At 52.6% G+C, this 22,808-nt stretch overlaps 7 protein-coding genes across 7 annotated transcripts; 3 read left to right on the top strand and 4 right to left on the bottom strand.

Moving 5' to 3' along the window:
* Positions 1–1,028: 1,028 nt before the first annotated feature.
* Positions 1,029–3,092, top strand: AFUA_4G11700 (Leucine Rich Repeat domain protein; the record flags this gene model as incomplete). The annotated part of the gene is made up of 3 exons (XM_746567.1): positions 1,029–1,230; positions 1,293–1,625; positions 1,684–3,092. The coding sequence occupies 3 exons, from the start codon at positions 1,029–1,031 to the stop codon at positions 3,090–3,092; spliced, it is 1,944 nt and encodes a 647-aa protein (XP_751660.1).
* Positions 3,093–3,947: 855 nt separating this feature from the next.
* Positions 3,948–5,927, top strand: AFUA_4G11690 (TFIIH subunit TFB1 family protein; the record flags this gene model as incomplete). The annotated part of the gene is made up of 2 exons (XM_746568.1): positions 3,948–4,089; positions 4,141–5,927. 2 exons carry the CDS (start codon positions 3,948–3,950, stop codon positions 5,925–5,927), a joined length of 1,929 nt encoding a protein of 642 aa, XP_751661.1.
* A 288-nt stretch (positions 5,928–6,215) lies between these two features.
* On the top strand, positions 6,216–7,200 carry dscB (the record flags this gene model as incomplete). The annotated part of the gene is made up of 2 exons (XM_746569.2): positions 6,216–6,482; positions 6,562–7,200. The coding sequence occupies 2 exons, from the start codon at positions 6,216–6,218 to the stop codon at positions 7,198–7,200; spliced, it is 906 nt and encodes a 301-aa protein (XP_751662.2).
* Positions 7,201–7,377: 177 nt separating this feature from the next.
* AFUA_4G11660 (putative PHD finger domain protein (Ing1)) lies at positions 7,378–9,546 on the bottom strand (the record flags this gene model as incomplete). The annotated part of the gene is made up of 5 exons (XM_746570.2): positions 7,378–7,436; positions 7,484–8,047; positions 8,107–8,315; positions 8,374–9,086; positions 9,148–9,546. The coding sequence occupies 5 exons, from the start codon at positions 9,544–9,546 to the stop codon at positions 7,378–7,380; spliced, it is 1,944 nt and encodes a 647-aa protein (XP_751663.2).
* Positions 9,547–10,186: 640 nt separating this feature from the next.
* kgd1 (alpha-ketoglutarate dehydrogenase KGD1) lies at positions 10,187–13,552 on the bottom strand (the record flags this gene model as incomplete). The annotated part of the gene is made up of 4 exons (XM_746572.1): positions 10,187–10,725; positions 10,782–11,155; positions 11,217–13,261; positions 13,337–13,552. The coding sequence occupies 4 exons, from the start codon at positions 13,550–13,552 to the stop codon at positions 10,187–10,189; spliced, it is 3,174 nt and encodes a 1,057-aa protein (XP_751665.1).
* Positions 13,553–14,236: 684 nt separating this feature from the next.
* Positions 14,237–18,153, bottom strand: AFUA_4G11640 (uncharacterized protein). Its single transcript, XM_746573.2, has one exon. It carries the CDS (start codon positions 17,708–17,710, stop codon positions 14,621–14,623), a length of 3,090 nt encoding a protein of 1,029 aa, XP_751666.1. The 5' UTR covers positions 17,711–18,153; the 3' UTR covers positions 14,237–14,620.
* A 21-nt stretch (positions 18,154–18,174) lies between these two features.
* On the bottom strand, positions 18,175–21,928 carry AFUA_4G11630 (uncharacterized protein). The gene is made up of 2 exons (XM_746574.2): positions 21,864–21,928; positions 18,175–21,803 (listed from the first exon to the last, which is right to left on the bottom strand). Exon 2 carries the CDS (start codon positions 21,346–21,348, stop codon positions 18,646–18,648), a length of 2,703 nt encoding a protein of 900 aa, XP_751667.1. The 5' UTR covers positions 21,349–21,803; positions 21,864–21,928; the 3' UTR covers positions 18,175–18,645.
* Between the last annotated feature and the right edge of the window lie 880 nt (positions 21,929–22,808).

Here is a 22,808-nt window from a genome sequence, read left to right as displayed (position 1 = left end):
ATGTTTCCATCGCAGAAGGAATTCCCTATTCCCAAGTGATACTAGCGCATACCGCAGGACCGATTGATAAAATTTTAATTCCAGATTTAGAGCATTTAGAGGCAAGAGAAAAAAAAGAAAAGAAATGGAAGAATGACGATCATTACAACGTCCGATGCTTCTTCACTAAAAAGTTACTCAAAGTACAATGTACTATCAATATTACCGTCAATTTCGGATATTACCGTCTCCAAAAGAAAGATGTCTATTCTGTAGATACCCCGTACTTTGTTTGCCGCATTCATCATGGCCAATTCGCCCCATGTGGCCGCATCTTGCCCATCCCATGGTGCCCAGCCCTGTGGTTCTCATTCTTTCTGTGTCTCTTGATCTCTGTCTGCTCTTTTTTTGCCGCCTCCGCTTTGCTGGCACTTTTTTCGAGAAGGTTTTTATTTAGAAGCTGTACCATACAACGGAGGGTAGGATCAATAGCAATCAGCCGGAATTTTGCCTCTGCTCCTGTGGTCTCCTGACATGCTCTGACTCCTCTCTTCCACCTCATCTCTCACCACTCCTACTCTTCCATCAATCTGCAAACTCTCCAGACTATCGATCCGCTAATAGCTTTCTACGCAAGTGACAGTCCGTCCGTTTGCTCCTACTGGTCGCATTGCAACCTTGGACCGTGCATCCGTTCGGGAAACGCGGTGGTGTGCCCATCCGCTGCCATCGAACATCCATAGTTCAATAGCGAATTTCTGTGACTAACAGCTTTCTCATTCTCCTCACCTTAACAAACTCCGGCGCCCCTCTTTTTCCTCTTCTTCGGTAAGGACTTTAAGAATCTGCTGGTAAATCTGGGGGAAAAAATGAGAACTAATTAGCTAAGAGAAAAAAAGGACAGAGAAAAAAAAAGTCCGTCTGTTCGGGCCCCCTGTGTTCCCCTTTCCTTCCTACACATCCGTATCTGGTCCGACCTTCTTTCTCCTCACCTACCCCGGGCGGATTATATAGTTCGGTGGCCTCTTGCAGGCCCCTTCCAGTCCATCATGTCCTCCGTCGCCGCCTCTGCCGTTCCCCTACAGAAGCCTACCTATTCTCGGTTTACTACGGCTCCGGCTATAGACACTAGTCATCCTCAACCATCGCGCACTTCCTCGCCACACTCGTCCGCTTGCTCCTCACCCAACGGATCCAGATCTAGCAGTCGTCGTCGTCCGTCGTTTGGTTCGATCAAGGAGGACGTCGACGGTAAGCATCCGTGCACATGTATTGGCAAGGTCGCACATGCTGATTGATCTTTCCCTGTGCAGGCATTGCTCAATCGTTCGTTGATACACACATCACCCAGTCTCCCACAGACCAGACCAAACAGACATCGCCCTTAGCGATTGATATGCAACACACACCGGATTTCTGTTGTCCTTGCGGTGGTTTTCTTGGTTGGAAACAGATTCGAATCGGAGGAAAGAGTCTCAGCCGGAGCTATGGCGATCTTCGCGCGTTGGGGGCTATGCACACTCGGGGTTGGGCGTGGGAGAACAATGCGGTGGTGAATAATCCTCCCACGAAGACGGTCCAATCCAAGTCTCAGAAACCCCCTCCAGGCTCCTCGCGGCTAGAGAAACTGCCACCGGAAGTTCTCGGTGAGTTTCCCGTATGCATGCCGGGACATCAGCTCGTCCACTGACAATGTCACTACAGACCAGATCATTTCCAACCTGGCTTTGGATATCCCTCCTAATGGCTATACACCACGGAATGTCGACCTGGTGTCGTGTCTCCTGACCTCGCGTACGTTGCACGCTGCCACACTTGGTGTGTTGTACCGAAACATGACCTTCCCGCATTCCATCATCTTCTCCAAGGCTCTCAACCACATGTCGCAGTATCCCGCGCTCGGAACGCTCGTGCGTCGTCTGGACTTTTCCCATTTCACCTCCGTAGGACTCGGGCGCACCAAGCAGATGAATGCAGAAATCCAGAATCTCACCTCCACCACGCTGTTGAAATGTTTGGATCTTCTGCCAAACCTTAAGGAATGTCTGCTGCAGGAGCATGTGGAAGGTGATATCAGCGTGGACATCGTGCGGAAGATATTCACCGGCCTGCCCAACCTACATGGCGTTGACTTTTGCGGCTGCGCTACCCAGTCATTCTCGGCGGTTTTCCACCAAGCTTTGACCACAGAACCGGGCCTGCCTCTGACTCTACCGAATCTCAAACGGGTGTCCCTACACGAGTGTAGCAGTCTGCCTCCGTCTACTTTTGAGGTTCTTCTTCCTCGTCTGATCAATTTGACGCATCTCGATGTCACGCACACGCAGATCAGCGAGGCGGCGCTCTTCTCCATTCCCGAGACCGCCCAGATTACACATCTCAGCCTTTCGCGGTGCACTCGGCTGAAGGGTCCGAGGGTGGTCGAGTTTCTGACCACGCATCCAGCTGTGTGCAATACACTGGTGTACCTTAACCTCCTGGCCGACCCCACTCGCTATCGGATTCTCGAGGAGGACGATGTCTCTGCTCTTCTTCCTCGGTTGCCCAAAACCCTCCGCTCGCTGAACCTGGGGGGCGCCAAGATCACCTCTGCTCATGCGCCTGCCCTAGTACCTTTGACCAAGCATCTCGAGGAGCTCGGCTTGAGCTCGGCGGATTTGTCCTGCAAAGATCTCAATATGTTCTTCGCGCCGCCTCTCGTGTCGGACCATACGGGCTCAGCCGAGGGGCCGGAACCGTGGGTGCCGTCCTCGTTGTGCTACTTGGATCTCAACAAGGTCCCGCAGTTGTCGATTGGCACTATCTTCAATACCAATACTTGCTTGCTCCTTTCGCAGCAGAGTTATCCTCTGCAAGTCATTGAATTCAGTGACAAGATCATTGCTCCGCTGAGGGAGAGAGTCAAGAATAACCGTGCCTCCAGCGGCTGGACCGTCCGGGAGCTCGGCAGACGCGGCTGGTACGTGCGTGACCCTGCATCTATGCCAAACCAAGTCCCCGACGACGGCTCTCGTCCCTGGAAAATGGGCGCCCGTTGGTGGGGGATGAGGAAGATCCCCGTTGCAGTTGGAGACGTTGGAGGCATCTATGGCCATTACATGTTCAAGAAATAAGTCCTGGAGACTAAAGAGTGTTCCTCCCTGGCTGTTGCTTACGAACTTTTGATTGTTTAATACCCTTGCTATGCTTCACAATTCCTCTCTTGCTGTCCTTGACGAAAAATGGGCGGACTCATTCATGATACCAAATTGCAAGCGTGAGCGACAAAAGTGCGAATGGATCACTGGTTCCTCGGTTTGGTAATTGGCTTTGCTTTCATTTGCTATGAATTGTCCAGCATCTTTTGTACTGCATAGCGGGAGTGATCTCATAGCGTTACGGTTGTGCTTCTCTGGGATGGTTGCTCGTCTCGTAAGGTTGTTGATCCATCCTCGCTCCATGACATGTTTGCATTATAACCTTGAGGTCAACCCTAGCTGCGTGCGTGGTATAGCGAGGGCAATTCTGGCTGTAAAGTGTCCTTCCTGTTCTCCTTTGACGACGGGCGTTTCATGAGAATGGCGTCATTGCTCTGTGGTCTGTCTGTATATTTTTCGGTTTGATCCTATAGCTAAATCTCATCTCAAGTTGAAGCTCCACAAGATTTAAATGATGCCAGTTACTCAGCTTCGTAGTCTCCTCCATCCTGTTTCAACCTGGGGCCGTGAAATTGTTCGGGATCGCGTCACACTGTGACGTGCAGACTACTACCTGGCACGTGACCGTTTGCATCCTTCTGCGAGAGCTGGGGAGTACCATTTTTTACAGACCTCGCAATCATCCCACTTCCCTCCCACAAAACCTTCACAGAGGGCCGCTGACCTTCCTCTTTGCCGGCCTCGCCTCTTGGAAGGACTTTTTTCTTCTCTCCCGATGGGCACATCCCGATACGCCGCTCAGGACAGTGGAAGCTGTCGAGTTCCAGGACGATGGCACCTCCGAGCGGATCGGCGGCATACAAGAAGAAAGATGGCACCCTGACCATGTCTCAGGACAGCCAGTCCATTTCATGGATTCCTGCGGCTGGCGGCGCTACCGGAACAATTACGATTCCAGTTTCCCAGATCACTAGTATGTGAGATGTCCCCTCGGTTGTTTCTGTGGGGTGATTGACCAAGGCAGATCTACAGCAAACCCCAGCTAGTAACCCCAAAGTGATGCTCAAGATCTTCGCTCTCCCTCCCAACGCACCGAATGATTCCCCGGACCAATACGTCTTCTCCTTTACGGCCGGGGCCAACGCCCGTGCGGAAGCGAACGCCATCAAAGATGCACTCAGCGCCGCCATCCAGGCCGCCAAAACCGCCGCGAGTGCGACTCCGACCCCGACACCCGGTCGGACAGGAACACCCGCCGGCGGGGAAGGGGTGTCAGCCGCCATGGCGATCGCGAGTGCGGTATCCTCGGCCGGGCGGGCCCCGAAGCCCTGGGATGACGACCAGCGGCTCAAGGCGGACGTGGAGCTGCAGCAGTCGCTGCTCAAAACCGATGCGAACCTACAGCGCATGTTTATGGAATCGCTGCACACCAAACCAGATACCCTGTCTGCCTCGCAGTTCATGTCGCAGTTCTGGTCGACGCGGCTGCACCTGCTGCGGGCCCACGCGATCGAGCGGTCGCAGACGCGCGGCTCGTACAATGTGCTGTCCTCGCTGAAGCCGCGGGTCGAGGACAACGTGACCAAGCTCAATATCAGCAAGGAGCAGATCCAGCTCATTTTCAGCCAGCATCCGCTTGTGAAGAGGGTATACGATGAGAATGTGCCGAAGCTGAGCGAGCAGCAGTTCTGGTCGCGATTCTTTCAGAGTCGGCTGTTCAAAAAACTGCGTGGCGAGCGCATCTCCGAGAACGATGCGACAGATGCCATTCTCGACAAATATCTGCGCGAGGACGAGCAGGCGAATCTCGAGCGGGAGGCGCATGTGCCGCACTTTTTGGATCTGGCGGGGAACGAGGTCAATAACAGCCAACGGCGCGGGAATCGGCCGGATCTGGATATGCGGCCGTCCGGTGTGGACAAGGTACCCATCATTCGGACGTTGAATATGCTGAGCGAGAAGATTATGGCGAATGTGGCGCCGGTGGATCGCGACCCGTCGGCGCCTGTCGGCATTGATGACGAGACGTACAAAGAGCTGCAGTTGCGGGACTTGCGTGGGGACGATGAACAGAACAGGATTCTACTGAATATCCGGGATCAGAGTCGGTTTTTCTCGCAGGCCAAAGTAACCGAAGATGAGCAGAGTCGGTTGTTTGCCAAGCAGGACCCTGACCAGATCCTCCGTGATCTACGTGGCCAGATCGACCGGGACCTGCCGACCGATGGGACAGCGCCATTGGGGAAGCTGGTGGAACCAGAGGAACTCGAAGATGAAGACGAGCAGAAACATGATCAGCGGGTCGGATCGCAGGCCAACTTGCAGCGCGCATCGAAGCAGATCCTTGACGCCATCCGGGACCGGCGCAACCAGACGGAGGCGACATCTACTGGGGGAACGTACGGATTGTCGGCCAATCTCTATGATAGGTTGACCCTAACACATGCGACAACCACGGAGTTCCTTCACCAATTCTGGCAGGCTTTTCTGTCCGGAAATCCCGACCGTGCGGCTGAGGTCGCGTCGCTTGTGGAATCGCTGAACCGGGCCATGGAACGCATCCAGTCTGTCGCAAACGACGCCGAGGCGGAGCGCCAGGTGGAAGTAAACCGACTTAAGCAGCATGCACGAGAGGTGCTAGAGGCTACGGGCAAGAAGATCCGCCTCAATCTTGCGGGAGTTACAGGAGGAGAGAAGGCCGTCAAGCAGTTGCTGGGGCCCACCATCCGGGCATTGGAGACTGCTTTGGCCAAGTATAATATGGCATACACTGAAGAAATCCAGCGACTGCAGTCGCTGGAAAATAGATAATGTAAACGATTTTTATCTGCATCCGGTATAGCATAACTGTAGACGCTACGGCACTCCAGAGATGTAATTTCAATCATGGATCGGCATGCCGACTGACTCGGCTTCGGCGCACAGATGGCGCGACGTGTCCATCATCATCTCCCGTCATCTCTCCCCTCACCACCATCAACACAAGAACACCAGCACCAGCCGAGCACACTCCGCACACTCAGACCACGCGGTCTGCTCCCTTGCACCACTGGCAAAAAGCAAAAAAATAAAATAAAATAAAATAAAATAGGCGAAACAATGCTAACCTCCGGCCTAACCAACGCCCCAATCACCAAACTCCTCCTCATCTACACCATCGCCTCCTCCATCGCCCTCTCCATCCTCGACATCAAACACCTCGCCAGCATCCACGTCTCCCCACACCTCTGGCCCTACGCACAATTCTGGCGCCTCGCAACATGGCAACTCGCCGGCTTCACCAATTCAACCGAGGCCCTCTTCGCCGCTATGCTCGCCTACCATCTCCGCGTTGTTGAGCGCGCATGGGGGAAGCGCAAGTTCGCAGTACGTCCCTCCCCTTCCACCTTCTCCCTATTGAGCTCAATGTCACGCTTTGCTCGCAATACTGACGAGAAGGGAAAAGACATTTATCATCTCCACGCTACCATATACCTCCCTCCTCCCGCCGCTCCTCCTCGTCCTCCTCCGTCCATTGACCCTTTACAAACTGAACTATCTCCCTTGCGGACCGACCGCCACGCTGTTTGCATTGCTGGCGCAGTATCATGCGGGGATCCCGCATACGTTTCGGTATAGGATCAGCACCAGCACCAGCACGTCGACATCTTCAGCCAATAGAGATACAGATGCGAGCGGAAGAGGAGAAGGGGCTCAAGGGAAACACCTCACGCTCCTCCTCTCCGACAAGTCAACTACGTACTTGGTTGCGGCGCAGCTGGCTCTGTCGCAGTTTCCTGGGATGATGCTTCCAGCGGCGGTGGGGTGGGTTGTTGGGGTTGCGTGGCGGGCAGAGGTGTTGCCGGTGCCTTCGGCTCGGTGGAGGGTGCCGGCTTGGGCGGTTGGGGAGAAGGAGATGGGGAGACGGGGAACCCAGGGGGGTGAAGGCGGGGAGCGATATGAGGATCTAAGGAGGAGGTTGGAAGGTGAGGCTGTTGCTGCTGCGGCGGCGGCGAGTGGGAATGCCGGGTCGGCGAGTGAGGCGTCTGGGCAGAGACAGCGTAGGAGAGAAGGAGGGATTATGGATAGGTTGAGGGCGTTGTAGCTCCTACAGTGCGGTGGTTGATCAATAATACAAGGGCAATGGCCTACAAATGATATGCCACAGAAATCAAGTCTATTATGCTATGTCCATAACCAGCCTACTCCTACGCCAAATCAAAGAGACCATCCCAACCAACAAAACTGTGCCTGAGCATACGAAACCCCGAGCTCTGACTGGTTACCGCGCGTTCCGATTTCTTCGCATATTCTCCTTGCATTCATTGCAGTACCATTTGACTGTGCCCTATCAGCATGGTCCGACTCATTCGACCAATGAAACTTACCATTCTTCCCTGGCGGTTTGGTCAACCCAACACAAGACAGATGGAACCATTCCCGCGGGCATGCATCGTTGTCACAAGCAACCATCTCGCCGAAGCTAATCTCGTTGCAGTAACAATACCGCGGCTCGCCATCTTCGTCCTCGTCGTCCCCTTCATGCAGAGAGTCCTCCTCCTCAGACACTGCTCGCTGCTGGGATACCGCTACACTGCCACTCTTCTTATGTGATCGTTTCGCAGGCGCGGAGTCTGTGTTGCGGGTAGGTCGGGTGCGCTGCGAGTTGGGTTCTGACAAGGTGGAGAGCACAGGCGTGGACGTCTTCGACGACCGGCCCTTCGGGGCTGCGTTCGAAGCTTGAGGTACTGGTGTTTCGCGAGACTCGACCGACTCCGCAGGGCGGGTTTCTGTATCTTCGCGTTTCATGCTGACGGGTCCGACAGCCTTGGCTGTGGCTGTGCCGGAGTTCTCTTCCTCGGCTTGGCGTTGCAGTTCTGAGTTAAGTGCAGCTGCAACCATATCCGCTTTCGGAGTTTCTTTAGGTAGAGTCTTGGTATCAACGACTTTGCCTGAATCAAGATTAAGGTTAGCAAAAGAAAGACAAAAAGAAAATGGAGAGGTGACATACTGTTGCTTGTCAGGCGATTGGACGCCGAGGAGGATGGCCGCTGGCGACCATTGGTCGGCTGTCCAGAGCTCTGTTGAGCACGAGAAGACTGGGGCCGAGCGGCTGCTCCAGGTCCGGGACTGGCTGCGCTACGCACGGCGCCCGACGCCCCAGCCAGAGGAGTAGGTGCCAGCACTGGCGAATTCGCCGCGGAGGTTCCCGTATTATTTCTGCCAGTTGGTTAGCAAAGGCACAAGTTAGAATTGCATAACCCAAGAAAAAGCTCACCTCTTGCGAGCGGCTGCATTCGTGTTAGGAGCGCGAGATCTCTTCTTGGTGGCATCTGAAGCTGTCGTGTCCTTCGATGCACCACGTCCCGAAGCATTTCCAGCGCCGCTGGCGGATCTTTCCATCGCTGCGCCCGCATCGGCCGCTGGAGGTCTTTCGACCTTGCGGCGTTTCGTCGCACCCGATGCCCCCGATGCCCCCGAAGTTTGTGCACCATGCCCAACTGCAGATAGATCCCCAGTAGCCGCACCTGCACCACTGCGGGGTTTGCTAGCCTGCCCCTTTCGCGAACCAGATGCACGAGCATCGTCAAAGTCCGAATCGGCATGCGTGCGCCGCTGTTTGCGAGCGGCGTCCCGTCTCGCATCACTACGGGATCCAGCTTCGTTTTCCAGAGCATGGTTCAGGTCTTGTTTGTTGGATGCGACTTCGCGGCGGGGGCGCTCATTTGTAGCAGTTTTCGTGGCGTTCCGGTTTGAATAGGCCCAGTGTGTAAGACTGCCCAGTCGCGCCTCCTCACTGATCTCCCCTGCAATGAAAGGAAATATGCCATCGATGCGCAGAAGCTGCCGGTCTAGTTCGTCATTGGCGTTAGAAATGACATGGTTCTTTTCGTCGGCGGTCATCATCAGATCCACTAGGGTGCGCCGCACGCGATCGAAGAGGAGACGACGGTTTTTGCTTTCTTGCGATTCAGGAGGTTGCGAGGGATTCTATTGTAAAGCACACAGATTTAGACAAGCGTGATGATTGTTATGGATATCTACCACCTACCACTGACACAATATCATCCCGAACCACCCCGTCAACAATAGGCGCTGGATTCGGCGGACAAGGAAGAGGTTGCGACTCTGAGGAGACCTTCAACAATTGGAGGAGGTTATCCTCAAGCGCCCAAGCCTTTGCATCCACTTCCTTCAGCAACGAATTGTGACGGCGAAATTCTCGCGGCAGAGCGGTTATAGCGTCAGTGAAATGAGTGAGCGCAGGATAGAATCCGTGGGGGGCAGGAGGTGTAGGAGGCGCTTCGATCATTGAACTGTGACCGTAGGCAAACGATGACCTCCCCAGCGTCTTGGACGTTCTGGATGGATTGGTACGTGTCTGGCGCGCTGACTGGCGAGCATTTTGACCCTGAGCGTTGGCGGCCGACGACGAAACAACGGATGCCATTGTTGAAGAGGAAGTTCAAACGCAACAGGTCAGAGACCGCTCAATCAGATGAGAAGAAAGGATACAAACAAAAGTCTGGGATACTTCTTGAGCTCAACAACATGGGGAAAGGTGTTGATGGGATAGTATGTCAAATAATGAGGCAAGAGGAGACGGAAGTTCTGCAGTGCGGAGAAGCAAGACTTTCCCCTTTGGGCCCGCATCAGGTGATTGATGCCTTGCATTTCAGGTGTTCTAAATCGCTTACTCATATTACCCAATTGGTTGCCCTTGACGTCATCAGTGCTGGATAACTATGTATCTCTCTAGGACAGCATATGATCACGGAAAAAGGAATAATGCAGATCTAGTAAATCAGGCCTTCTTAGTTTACACACACATGCTCCGGCACGTTATAGGAGTAGACAAGTCAATCCCAACCCCTAACAGGATGCCAGGGAACATTAAAAAAAAAAAAAAAATAAAAAAAAATAAAAAAAAGATATCAAAAAACCAGGACAGTATGATTGTAGGAAGGAAGCCGCAGTAGATGCTGACAACAGAGTGAGTTCATACAAAGGAGACAGAAATGGATAGACGCTAGCTCCTACAAATCAAAGCACCTAAGACGATAATCCAACAGTGGCTACAACGTCCCCACTTACTCGCCCTTCAGACGATGCTGGTGGACAGTGAATGCTTCCTGAAGGAAGTCCTGTTCCTCCTTGGCGTGGACGGACTTGAGACCAGTCGCGACGGAGGCGCTTGGGGGCCGACCAGCGTAGAGGACGTGGCGACGGTTGTGGTGCTCAGTCTCGTTCAGCAGGGTCTCAATACGGGGCTGGGTGTAACTCCAAGCACCGGCGTTCAGAGGCTCTTCCTGAGCCCAGACAATGTCCTTGGCGTTAGGGTAGCTGTCCAGGTTCTCCTTCAGCTGAGCCCAAGGGAAGGGGTGCAGCTGCTCAACACGGGTGATGGCAGTGTTGCGGATACCATTGGCTTCGCGGTGCTTGACCAAGGTAGCATAGACCTGGCCACTGCACAAAATGACGCGCTCGATCTTCTCGGGCTCGTCAATGGTGCTACCGTGGGCCGGGTCAGGGATGATCCACCTGAAGTGCGAGTCACCGGTGAATTCCTCGATATCGGAGCGAGCAATAGGATGACGGAGGAGGGACTTGGAGAAGAAGATCACGAGGGCTATGGCAATTGAGTTAATGAAGAGTCATTCAAGGAGGCAGGGAACCAAGACTTACGCTTGCGGAACTGGCGGTGGATTTGGCGACGCAAGATGTGGAAAAGATTGGCAGGAGAGGTCATGTAGGCAATCTGCATATTGCAGTCCTGGTGCTGACGGTCCAACTTGTCCTGAGTGGGGAACTGGCGAGGTTCCTCGTTGCAAAGCTGCAACCAACGCTCCATTCTACCCGACGAGTGCTCAGGACCCTGGCCATCATAACCGTGAGGCAGGGAGACAACGAGACCGGAGCGCTGCAGCCACTTGGACTCCCCAGAGGCGATGAACTGGTCAATAATGCACTGAGCATTATTGGCGAAGTCACCGAACTGGGCCTCCCACATGACCAGGGCATTAGGGGAGGTCAGAGAGTAACCGTATTCAAAACCAAGGCTTGAAAATAAGTTAGCTTGAGAGAGCAAAGGTAAGCTGGTCAATGTGGAAGTCAACTTACGCTCCGAATTCGCTAAGGGAAGAGTTGGAGATGACGAAGCTGCCCTGATCCTCAGCGATGTGCTTCAAGGGGGTATACGTAGCCTCGTTCTCCTGGTCGTGCAGAACGGCGTGACGCTGGGAGAAGGTACCACGTTCAACGTCCTGACCGGAAACACGGACATGGTAGCCCTCTTTCACCAGAGAACCAAAGGCGAGGGCCTCCGCGGTGGCCCAGTCGATGTTCTTACCCTCATCAACGGCCTTCTTGCGGTTGGCCAAAATACGCTTGAGGTTGCGGTGGACGGTGAAGCCCTCGGGGGCGCCGCTAATCTTGTCGGCAATGTGGCTCAACAAAGAAGCATCAACAGCGGTAGGCAGATGAGGCAGAACCTCGGTGGCCAGCTCCTTCGGAGTCTTGAAGCCGTTCCAAGCAGAGGTCAGCCATTCCTTGCCGGTGGGCTGGTAATCCTTGCTGCGGTCGAAGCTGTCGTTGAGCATACCCCAAACCCACTTTTTGTGCTCGTCAATGTCCTCTTTGGTGAAGGTGCCCTCAGCAATCAGCTTCTCGACATACTTGTCAAGCTGAGCCTTCTGCTCGGCGATGCGCTTGTACATCAAGGGCTGAGTGAAAGAGGGCTGGTCGGTTTCGTTGTGACCCTGCTTACGGTAGCAGACGATGTCAATGACGACGTCGCGCTTGAACTCGGCACGCCAGTCGGCAGCAACCTGACAAACGTAGTTCACGGCCTCGACATCATCAGCGTTCACGTGGAACACAGGGGCGTCGATGGACTTGGCGATATCCGAGCAGTACGGGGTGGAACGCGAGTAACGGGGGTCGGTAGTGAAACCAATCTGGTTGTTCACGATGATGTGGATAGTACCACCGGTCGAGTAGGCGGGGAGAGAGTGGAAGCCCATGGTCTCGTAGACGACACCCTGGCCGGCGAAGGCAGCATCACCGTGCAGCAGAACACCCATGGCGCTGTTGAAGTCCTTCTCATCATTGTTGTAGTGCAGAATAGAGCGCGTCTTGCCAAGAACAACGGGGTCCTCGGCTTCCAGATGGGAGGGGTTGGCGACCAGCGAGAGCTGCACACGCTTACCAGAGGGCGTGGGACGTTCGAAGTTCATACCCAGGTGGTACTTGACATCACCCGAACCTTCATCCGAAGGCTCGGCGGATCCAGAGAATTCACTGAAGATGGACTCGTTGGGCTTACGAACAACGTTGGACAGTACATTGAGACGACCACGGTGAGGCATACCAATGACAATGTCCTTGATGCCGTGCTCGACGCTGCGGTCAATCAACGCCTTCATACCAGGCACAAGGGTCTCGCAACCCTCCAGACCGAAACGCTTGTCATTGGGGAACTTGGTGGCCAGGAAGGCCTCGAAGCTGTGACTCCAGATCAGACGGTCAAGGATACGGCGCTTGTCGTCAACCGAGTACTTGTAGGGCTCAGGAATTTCGAAGCGATCACGGATCCAGTCGCAGGGCTTACGATCAGGAATGTGAATGTACTCCACACCATAGGAGCCACAATAAATCCTCTCGCAGGTGGCGATGATCTCGCGCAGAGTCATCTTCTTGCGGCTCTCAGTGGCGAAGCGAGGCAAAATACCAGGGCCGAGGGTGAACTCCTGGTCAAGATCGCGCTCAGTAAACCCATAGTGGTCAAGTTCAAGCTCCTTGGGCTTGTTGTAACCGAATGCCTCAGCTTCGCCGCGGATGCCAAGGGGATCGATCTTGGCCTTGTGATGACCACGAGCCTGGTATGCGCGAACCAAAAGCTGAACCTTGAGATGATTTGTCAGGTCAGTGCCAGCCGACAGGCCCAATCCCTCACCAGGCATGGTCTGAGGAACGCCACCGGTCGGAGTAGGCACAAGAGTCGGAGGAGGTTGAAAAGCTTGGGCGATGGGCATGTTGCCTTCTTCCATGTTCTTAAAATATGTCTGCCACGAGATGTGCACGCTGGAGGGGTCCTTCTTCCAAGCCAGGTACATCTCGTCAATGTAGTTGGCTGTGTTTCCGGAAAGGAAGTTGTCATTGGGATCCTAAATTCGCGCGTTCAAGTCAACCATGTCTTCAGTGGTAGCTAAAATAGGGGACTAAGGCGCGCTAGGGCTTACCACTCCCACATCAGTAGCAGCAGCATAGTGTCTCCTGCCGTTGGACAAACGGTCAACAATGGCGAGAGGTCTCCTCGTGGTCAAGCCAAGTTTCGAGCTACGGCTGGCAGTAGCTCTGGCAGTGGAAGTAAGGGAGATGGACCGCCTGCAGGCCGAGCAGGCCGGACCACGCAGCAAACCGCTGCTGGTGGCCTTGACGGCTGTGGTACGAAGCATTGCGGGAATTTTTCCGTCGCCGATGGAAACAGATGCGATGAAGCTGATGCGACAAGTAGGCTGGAGCTCTATCTAGTAATGCTCAACACCAAGAGCAAGAACTAATCAGATATAGTATAGAGACCTGCTCCCAAATTGTCAATATAAGTGGCAACACTCCCAGGAGCTGAGATAGATTGAACGGATGAAAGGAAGACACACGGTAGTCACTAAAAAATCAGAAAACAGGTGTCGACTAAGACTGCCGTAGCACCTGCACAGAAACAGAACTCATCAGAGAGCAAGCACTCTCTTTAGACAATCAAAGCTATTCGTTTTATTTTTTTTCTTCGCGAAAAAAAGAGGAGAGGAGAGAAATCCGGAGTAGAGAGGGCAAATAGCTCTAGTGACGAAGGACTGGGGAGAAGAGGTTTGCCGAATGCTACGGTTATGACGGACAGCGCGGATGTGGCTAATACAGGTTCCTGCTGTCCTCCTGACAACAGCCACAGCTTACTCAGCTCACGCCGGGCCGCCCGACCAGCCAAGTGCAGCCGGTTGCGAATCAGAATAGAGCACCGCGCACCGCCACTGGCCGGGTATGAACATTTCCCGCTCCGGGTTTTTGCGGATGGGCTTGCAGACCAATCATCGCCTTGGATTAATTTACTCATAGTAATCCTCAAGACAGGACAGAAAATCCCATGCTATGACTTCATCTGTGTGCACCAGCTGTCATCGAGAAGATTCGATCACTCATGGGATGAACTTTTCACATTTAAGCCAATATCAGAAATTAACTACATGAGAGTATACTATGATGTTCCACCAAATTATGGCACTAGCTACGCAGTAGATAGTCAATTACCCCGTTGAAAAGGAAGAAACTAAGTGAATATAGTCGTCAGGACAAGGTAGAGACCTGGAAAGAGGAAACGCATAACGCAAGTATAGACACTCAGTCATCATGAATTAAATCTACACCAGGAAAGATGTAAATCGTGGGTATAATCATGGTTATGTACTCGCCACACTCCTCCTCCATGTCGTGATGTGGCTCGGCAGGGTCGTTGAGGTGGACTGACTGCATCATTTGGGAACAGTTTCTTCAGGATATATTTGCGATTCCGCCTCTCCAGATAACGACTGGTGGGTGGCATCTCCATTTGTCGGTATCATGGTTGGCGATTCAGCCGCGCTTGGTCCTCCAAAGAGGTAATCCGGAGGAACCGTATATACAGTCGGGCTCACGTCAGAAAAGGCCGTGAAGCTCGCGCGATTCGATGATGAGTGATGATGAGGCGGTGGGCTTCCGCTGCTGCTACGTAGACTTCCGTTACTGCCACCCCAGGCACCGCGTCGCAGTTTCAACAACGCGCTCAGGGACATTTCGTCGTCCATGGTACCCATATCAACAAGTTGCGCCAGCCCTGGGCCAGAGATGGCAGAATTGGAGTGAGCCGCCCCGTGCGCTGTCAATGAAATGACCGAGTTCCGCGTGCTCCATTCACTTCGTTCAGTAATAGGTGTCAAACTGGGTTCTCTGAATTTGCCTCGGCTGCTGTGGTTACGCGAAATGCCTTCGACACCGCGAGGGCCAAAATATCCCCCATTTGTAAGTTCTGAGCTGCAGCCTCCATGAGCGTGGGCGTAGAATCCGAACTCTTGCCCATAGAAACCTTCATCGTCGTTTTCCAGTGCCTCCGCATTGGCAGCGGCGATGATAGGATCATCGTAAAAGGCATCATCGTCGTCGTAGTTGAAATCGTCAAAAACCTCTTCAAAGCCCATTGCATCCATAGCCTGGCTCAGATGGCTGTCGTCTGAGACGAGCCCTGAGTAAGAGTCCATAGTCTGGTTCGTTCTGGCAGTGCTGTCCTGGCCTAGGGACCTCTCGCTCGCGCTTGTGGTCCGCTTAAATCTGTCCATGTGAGCCGTCTCATTAGCGGCCTTCTCCAGCGCGTTGTGCAAGACCTCCAGATTATGCTCGGATAAGACCCCACCATGAGACTTTGTTGTTGTCAGGTTATGGGTCATTTCAGGGTCAAGTCCACCATATCTGGTAACTGCTCGGTCTCGGAAATCACTAGCAGCGCTCGGTGCGTGCTTAAGACCATCCGTCTGATCCAGTTTGGGACTTAGGCTGGGGGGTTCAGGTGCTTCACCTGATCTAGACTTGTCTTCCATCTGGTCCGTCGTGCCTGGTTCAACCGGCGGAGCGGGTACTACTGCCGTCTTGCGAGCATACAAATGACTGGATTCGTCATCGAATATCGATTCGTCAAACGTCTCGCCGCCTGCATCAACAGCCAGGTCGCCAAATTCCCCGTCGTCAAAGTACAAGTCGTCGTCTTCGTCGATTAGTTGCGATGTAGAAGAACGAGCTCCCGCCTGCATTGCGCATCCTACCGCTGCTGTTTCTGAAAGGTTTGTCGTCGGGGGAAATGCAGCGACTGCATCTTCAGTGACAGAGATATCGGATACGTGAGGAGCGCCGCCTTGGTCCAATTGCAGGTTTATGTCAACTGCCGGACCAAGACCCGGGGCGCTCATGGGGCTCGCGACGACCGGTGAGAGGCCAGGTGCATGCCATGAGGTAGTCAACGCGGCCCCCGGGCCGGAGAATCCACTGAATTCATCTTCTTCAGCGTCGGTGTTGACCCCAGGGATTCTTTCTTCCAAGCCGTCAAAGTCATCCAAAAGGTCGTTGTCATAATCGTCTTCGACGTCACTGTATTCTCTATCTTCGAGCTGAGCTTTGGCCCTGCGTGCCGCTTCTTTCTCCTTGTGCTTCTCTTCCAGTAGCTTCTCCTGCGCTGATGATTCGACTCCGTTCATGTCAAAGCTGAATCGGGACGCGTTGCTTTTGAAATGTTTCGGTAGGCCAGGTTGCTGCTGGGGTATTATTTCAATTGTATCTGAATCTTGTTGAGCCGCTGGCTGTTCTTTGGGCTGCGGTCTTTCCTGGGGCTCGGACTGATGAGAGATTGATTCCTCAGGATTTTCTTCATGATCTGGTAGTCGCGAGGGGAGTCGCCTTGCAAATACGGGAACCGATTGATCATTGCTACGAACAGACGGGTTTGTGAGAAGCGATGACTGTAAATAGGCTTTGCTGTCAACCTGCAGCACATTCTGATCGTCCTCGAAGTGCTCCTTGAAAACTGGAGAGTATTCACTGTGTTTCTTCCTGTGCTCGCTTGATTGAACCACTGCATCCCTCCCATGCGGATGAGACCCATTCTCAGTCTGCGGCGTATTGTATGGACTATACTGATTTGCAGCATCTTGTAAGAGCACTGGGGCTGTGGACAGATTCCGGCGCGGACGAGGGGCAGAGAAGTCGTGTATGATGTTTCCGCGTATCCTAGGATCATAATCGTCGGGTATGGCGGGGACCACGTTTCGAGCTCCGATGCTAATGTCTTCCGCTCGGTGGCCGGCAAATTGTGAAGAGCGCCGTCGGGCCAGCAGAGACATCGGATTGAGGAGGTGAAGCATTGCCTTCCCAGATTTATGCGATGTATGTTCCGTGGACACGTCCCGATCGGGTTGACGACGGTAACTCGAGCCTTCCGGCCTGTATTCCTTGTGCATTGTATTCGATTTGTCAGCGGTACATGTCAACACGGGTGTCGAAGATCGTTTAATATTGACGTCGAAGGATTGATTCTGAGAGTTCAGCAGTCCTTTACCGAAAGACAGCCGAAAAGGCGAGTTCGGCTTCGAGGAATCACTATCGCCATACTCGGGACGAGAAGCCGTAATGGACACTTGTGACGAGTTCGGCTGAGCAGTCAGATCCAAGTTCTTTTCGCGGTCTTCCGGACTGGAATGAGGACGCGCTTGCTTGTCCGAAGTGGAGGACGGTACTGCCAGGTTGGTCGCAGCAGATGACGGCGCATCTGTCGAGACTGTAGAGCCCACACCAAGTCCCTTATCGGTATCGCCATCTGCAGGAGAGTATTCGCTCGAAGTAAGGGGAGTCAGCGTATCGGGGCATGGAGACGATTCCTCAATCGTAGTCGCAAGGATCGGCGTGTGCTGAATAACCGGGAGCTGAGGACGGTTGCCGTTGCTTTTGCCTCTTGAGGAGACCTGTCCGGACGATGAGACGGGGGGTGCACTCGCGCGACGATGTTCACGTCGCCAGTAGGAGAAGACTGTGGATGGTGGCATGGTTATCAGCGCCCCAGCACCTACAGTGCTTCCTTATGAGTGATCGCTCCGTTAGGACTCATAGAAATCATCCATTCTGCCTTCGAATTTGTCGTTCGCGTCCTGTTGAGCTTGCAATGGTGATAAAATCAATATAATGAGCTGTGGGGCTCCTCTCAGCCGTGCACGGCTCGCTGTTCTAACAATAGTTAAACAAGCAGATGAGATAATTTGGAGGGGGAATAAATTATTAGATTAGGGAGGGGAACTGGTCAAAATCCGGTTTTTTTTATTTAATCATTCAAAGTCATGATAAAGAGATCATTCATGAGAAAACTACTGCCTATAATGAAAACCCACTAACGGGGGTCAGCCATGAGAAGATCTAAGTGTTGTTCCATTATTTATTGTTGCTGTTGACAGAAACGGTGAAAGCAGGAATGTACTTACATAGCTCACCCATCATCCGAAAGCGGATAATCATCATCAACGGGTCAACCCAAACTTTCAGTACAAAAAGTCTTAACGATTGCACTAAGTCGTTCGATTCAATCGAGTTCTAGCTACGCAACACTTATTTTTAACTCTTAAGATCTATCAACCTCACGGCCCGGATTGAAACAGTTGTGGGTTTTATGATCAATTATGCTTTGAAGTCGTTAAAACATCTGTAAAGGTAAATGGAGACAGGGTATATATACATACGGAGTACTGTGGGGCTGCACTGTCAAGCAAGGACGAGAAAATGGGTAATTGATCATGAAAAATCTTTGAGATTGAGATTACACAGGACAAAGCAAAATCGCTATTTCTACATGGATATCACCAATACAATGAAGGTTTATGCTTTCAATGCACCACAACCATGGAATACCGCTTAGAATCAGATGCAAGAGTGTAAAAGAATAGAAGAAACAACAACATCAAAGGCAAAGCCTGAGTTCGCTAGAGGAGAACTATCGAATGCTTTGCCTCCAACGATCAATGATCTCCCGTTGGCCATTATCAATCACTGGCTGTAGAACCTTGGAATGGTAGTTATGAGGCGTAGCATAGCTCAGATGATTCATCCCCAAGATAGCATCGCTGTAGAATGTATTGGGGTGCACCATCCCAAAAGTCTGAGGATTTGCCGCCGCTAGCCTCTGGTTCTGCGCGAATCCAGCCGGAGCTAGATTCCCAAAATTTAATGGCAGTTGCTGTGTTGATAGACGGTTGTCGTATGAACGCTGATGGGTCGGTCCACGATGAGCAGCAGGCTCGTTCGTTGGCGGTTGCCCGACGCTGATCGGACGGGCACGAAGGATGTCCGCCATACTTCTCCGGTATCTTGGAGCTTGGGTCGCCTTCTTCTGAGCGGCGGCCTCCCTTCGAAGCCGCTCTCGTCGTTGAGCCAGAGTCTCGTCGTCGGGCGCGGCTTCGGTTTCCTTGTCCTTTGGTTCATCCTCCTGGAGATGGCTCAGTTCGGCAAGAATTTCACTCGCAAACTCACTCTCTGCGACAGTGCTGGTGCGGTTCTTGGCTTTCAGCCGCTTAAGTCGCTGCGCGAGGGTCTCTCCCTCGTCTTCACTGTCGGGCTGCGCGGGCTCCGGCATATTTTGAGTACACATGGTGGTTGGGCGCTTATCAAGGCTAGCCGAGGGCAAGGGCTCTCCTCGGAGCCTCGCGCGACGTCTGCTCAGTGGCTCACTCTCCTCCAGTTCCCTTTTCTCCATGAGACCCAATGGTCTGGCCTGGTCGGGAACATTGGCTTTCTCAGGGAAGAGCACGGCCAAGGGAACGTCTTCATCCTCATCCTCCTCGTGCTTGTGAACATCGGGATCTTCCCAAGCTAATGTCACCGGTCTCTGTCGTCTGTGCTCACTTTGCTTCTGGGCGACAGCCTCAAGCTGAAGAAGGGTAGAGTGCATTCCATTGGAGGCAGCGGCTGTCCGCCGCCGTTGTTTAAGTTCCTGCTTTCGCATTTCTAGCTCAGCTAGCAGAGTATTTGGGGGTCCTGTGTATTCGAACTCTGGTTCGTCCTCCTCCTCTGATTCTTCATCGCCTGTTTCGGAATCATCGCTCTCTGACTGTTCATCGTAAACATCATCATGCATATGTGGAGCGGCATTCTCATGTCTAACTGCAGCGTCTGCTTCAGTTTGCTTATGTAATGGATGGGACGCGATGGAGGCCGCTCTGAGGTCTGGATTGGAAGCGTGATACTCAGAGGCGAGATTGGTTCTAGATGCACGTTTCTTCCTATGTTCGGATAGATTCGGATGGGACGACTTGGTCTTAGCGCTCCGATATACATCTGACCCTACGTTTCCAGCGAAGGGATGTTCCGTAAAGGCAGTAACAGGGGCATGCGCAGAGGCATCCAGTATACTTTCAAGCGTTTCAACGGCCGAAGCCTGTTTCACTTCGATTTCCAGCGGTGTGGCCGGGGTGTCGAAGAAGACGCTCGCTCGAAGTTGCGGAGGCAAATCTTTATAGTTTTTCTGGCCGTTCGCTTCCTCTTGAATTCGACCAGACAGCCACGGCGCGGATTTCCTGTTCTCCGGAGCAACTGTGCTGAGGAGCTGGGTGCGACGTTTCTCTCGTTCCCGTTCCGCATCACGTCTTTGCGATAGCCGAGGCGGTAAATTCAGCATCATCGGAACAGGCGCAGGGTAGTATACCATATCATTTCCCACCTGTGGTTCCTTGTACGGCTCGGAGCTACTTGCGAGCGGCGGTCTGGTCAGCGACACATGGCGCATGAGGTCAGGGCCTTTGTCAACAAAATGGACGCCGTCAAAATCAGTGAACAGGACCCTTGCTTGTTGAAAGGTGTCACCGGAAGCTGCAGACGAAGGCCTCTCCATCTCGTAGGCTGCCCCATGACCGTGTCGATCAGGAAAATCGGCGGGGGACTGAGGCGAGAAGGCCTCTTGAGGCGCAGAAATGTGCTCAGGAGCAGTCCCAGACGCAGGCTGGGCGAAAATACCCTCATTTCCGCTTTCCGACAGTTGCGCCAAGCGAGATGCCGAATGAGTGGAGCCCTGAGGGCTGGAAATGTTGTTCCTCAAGGGAGAGCCTTCCGTGTTGTATTGGAGAGCAGAGTTGGAGACGGAGCTGCACGAGCGCCTCTTCTGCTCGAGATTCATTTTTCGAATCTCACTCGCAATATCCGTCGAGCTCGAGCTCAAGCGCTCCGCACTCCTCTCCAACCTCTCCACATTAGTGACATACGCTCCTTGTAAGGATTGGAGATCTGGCGTCGGATGACTGAGAGGTACCGGCGTATCGGTGATGGGAGTCCGCAGGGGTGGTTCATTGGATTCTGTTTGCACTTGTGGCTTGGACGTAGTGTCGAGCGGAGGAATCACGCGACGAAGATCGCCGGGCTGTCGATCTGCGCCAGGGCTCGTTTCCTCGTAGTCGTCTTCCTCTACCATGTCGTAGCTGGTCGATGTCATGGACCGTAACATGGAGCTCAAGCTGCCAAATCCGGTGTCCTCTGCGGTCTTCGCTGGTTGTAAATAACTCCCTCCTCCGATATGCTCTGTACCCAGGGGCAGTTGCTGAAAGGTGGGGCGCTGTTGCGACTGCGGCGATGGACTGCGGGAGGCATCAGAATCGGTCGCGTCGGAGGCCACTTCGACGTCGGCCTGGGAAACGGCGTTGTAAGCCATTCTCTTTGGTGGTGGAGAAGTAGTGGACGTCCCCAAGGGCCATAAAGAGCACAAGGCAGCCGGTACGGTTTAGTGGAAGTGAGGGGGATTTATGGATAATTGCTTGAGAGTGTTTGAAAGAGGTAAGGCAGCCCTCATGCAAGTAGCGCACAGAAGTGTATCAATTGCATTACTTCACAAAGGAGATGGCTGATGATAGTAGAGGAGGGGTGGAGATATAGGGGCAAGGGTGCAAAAAAAACTACAAGAAAAAAAAGAAAAAGAAAGAAAGAAACAATAATCAGGACCTTCAAAAGGAGCAGATAAACAAAAGGAGAGAGAGATAAAGAGGAAGAGGTAGAGTAGATGGATCGTTGGAGAAATAATGAATTGACTGACTGACCGTTCCCATCCATCCTTCGATAAATTAAATTGGATTTCCGGCGACGTACATAGTATGTATGGAATTGTAAGACCTTGACTCCGGCTATCAGGATACATTGCTATATTTGGATGAGAAGCAACTAGGAACACACCTTACTTTAGGTCCACTACTTAATGTTGTACCTGTTTAATCCCCATACCGTTTGCATGATTACCTATTACACAGCCGTTACACTTACAACCCAAGTACGTGCCCAGTACCAAAGGTACCTTACAAGGTTTTAACTGATACCTTAGGTACTGTCACGGAACAGGGTGCAAACACTGTAAACACAATACAGTGTTTCGGGCGTTTCCATCAAATCCATCAGTATAAGCATCAGTACCTAGGTAGGTAGTATGTAAGGTGGTACGGAGTATCTAAGGTGCTGCTTACCTTTGGTACTTACCCATCTCTGGATCCGGATGTGACTGATTCAGCATAACAATGGAGCAGAAAACAATTCTTGCAGGGTATGATGTAGTCAGAGTCACATTTGTACTTCAAGTCCTCTCAAAAACAAGGAACTGGAGAAGCCTGACGGTTTTCAAACATCTTAGAACCCAGAGATGGGTCTAGCATCTCCTAGTCTGGAAATAACAGATGCCTCCTAACCAGTCAAAATTAACGGACAAGAACTAAATATCTAGGCTAGACCCAATTACTTTAGAACCCAGCGCCAAGCCATGTGATAATGGTAGATATGACTTGGAGACACGAACAAACAAACAGGGTAGCTGTCCTATCTGAGCACAGAGAACGCTGTGATTTGTGGATGATCGAGTTCAGACTAAATGGCTGAGAATTATTTCGGAGACAAGACGGATGGCAACAGGTTTTGATTCTCTGACAGATCACTGTCCGAAAACAGAAAGGAATGGTGGTACCGTACGTATTCAAAGCTCCCCTCACCAATTGTCCTATCTTACACTATCATGTTGGCCTTCAAGAAGCAGGTATGATTCGACCGATAAGCTCAGAAGCCAATTTCAAATCCCAATGCGCTGTGTTATTGAATCGGTGCCATGATAGACTTCTGAGTTGCAACAGTACACCA

The sequence above is a fragment of the Aspergillus fumigatus genome, chromosome 4 (genome assembly GCF_000002655.1).
Source record: "Aspergillus fumigatus Af293 chromosome 4, whole genome shotgun sequence".
Lineage (NCBI taxonomy): Eukaryota > Fungi > Ascomycota > Eurotiomycetes > Eurotiales > Aspergillaceae > Aspergillus > Aspergillus fumigatus.
Note: the sequence above shows the minus strand (reverse complement) of the source record. Positions and strands in the feature narration are given on the sequence as shown.

Bases quoted from the DNA above. Each gene is read 5' to 3' on its own strand.
- AFUA_4G11640 (XM_746573.2), bottom strand. From the start codon at position 17,710: ATGCCACCATCCACAGTCTTCTCCTACTGGCGACGTGAACATCGTCGC.
- AFUA_4G11630 (XM_746574.2), bottom strand. From the start codon at position 21,348: ATGGCTTACAACGCCGTTTCCCAGGCCGACGTCGAAGTGGCCTCCGAC.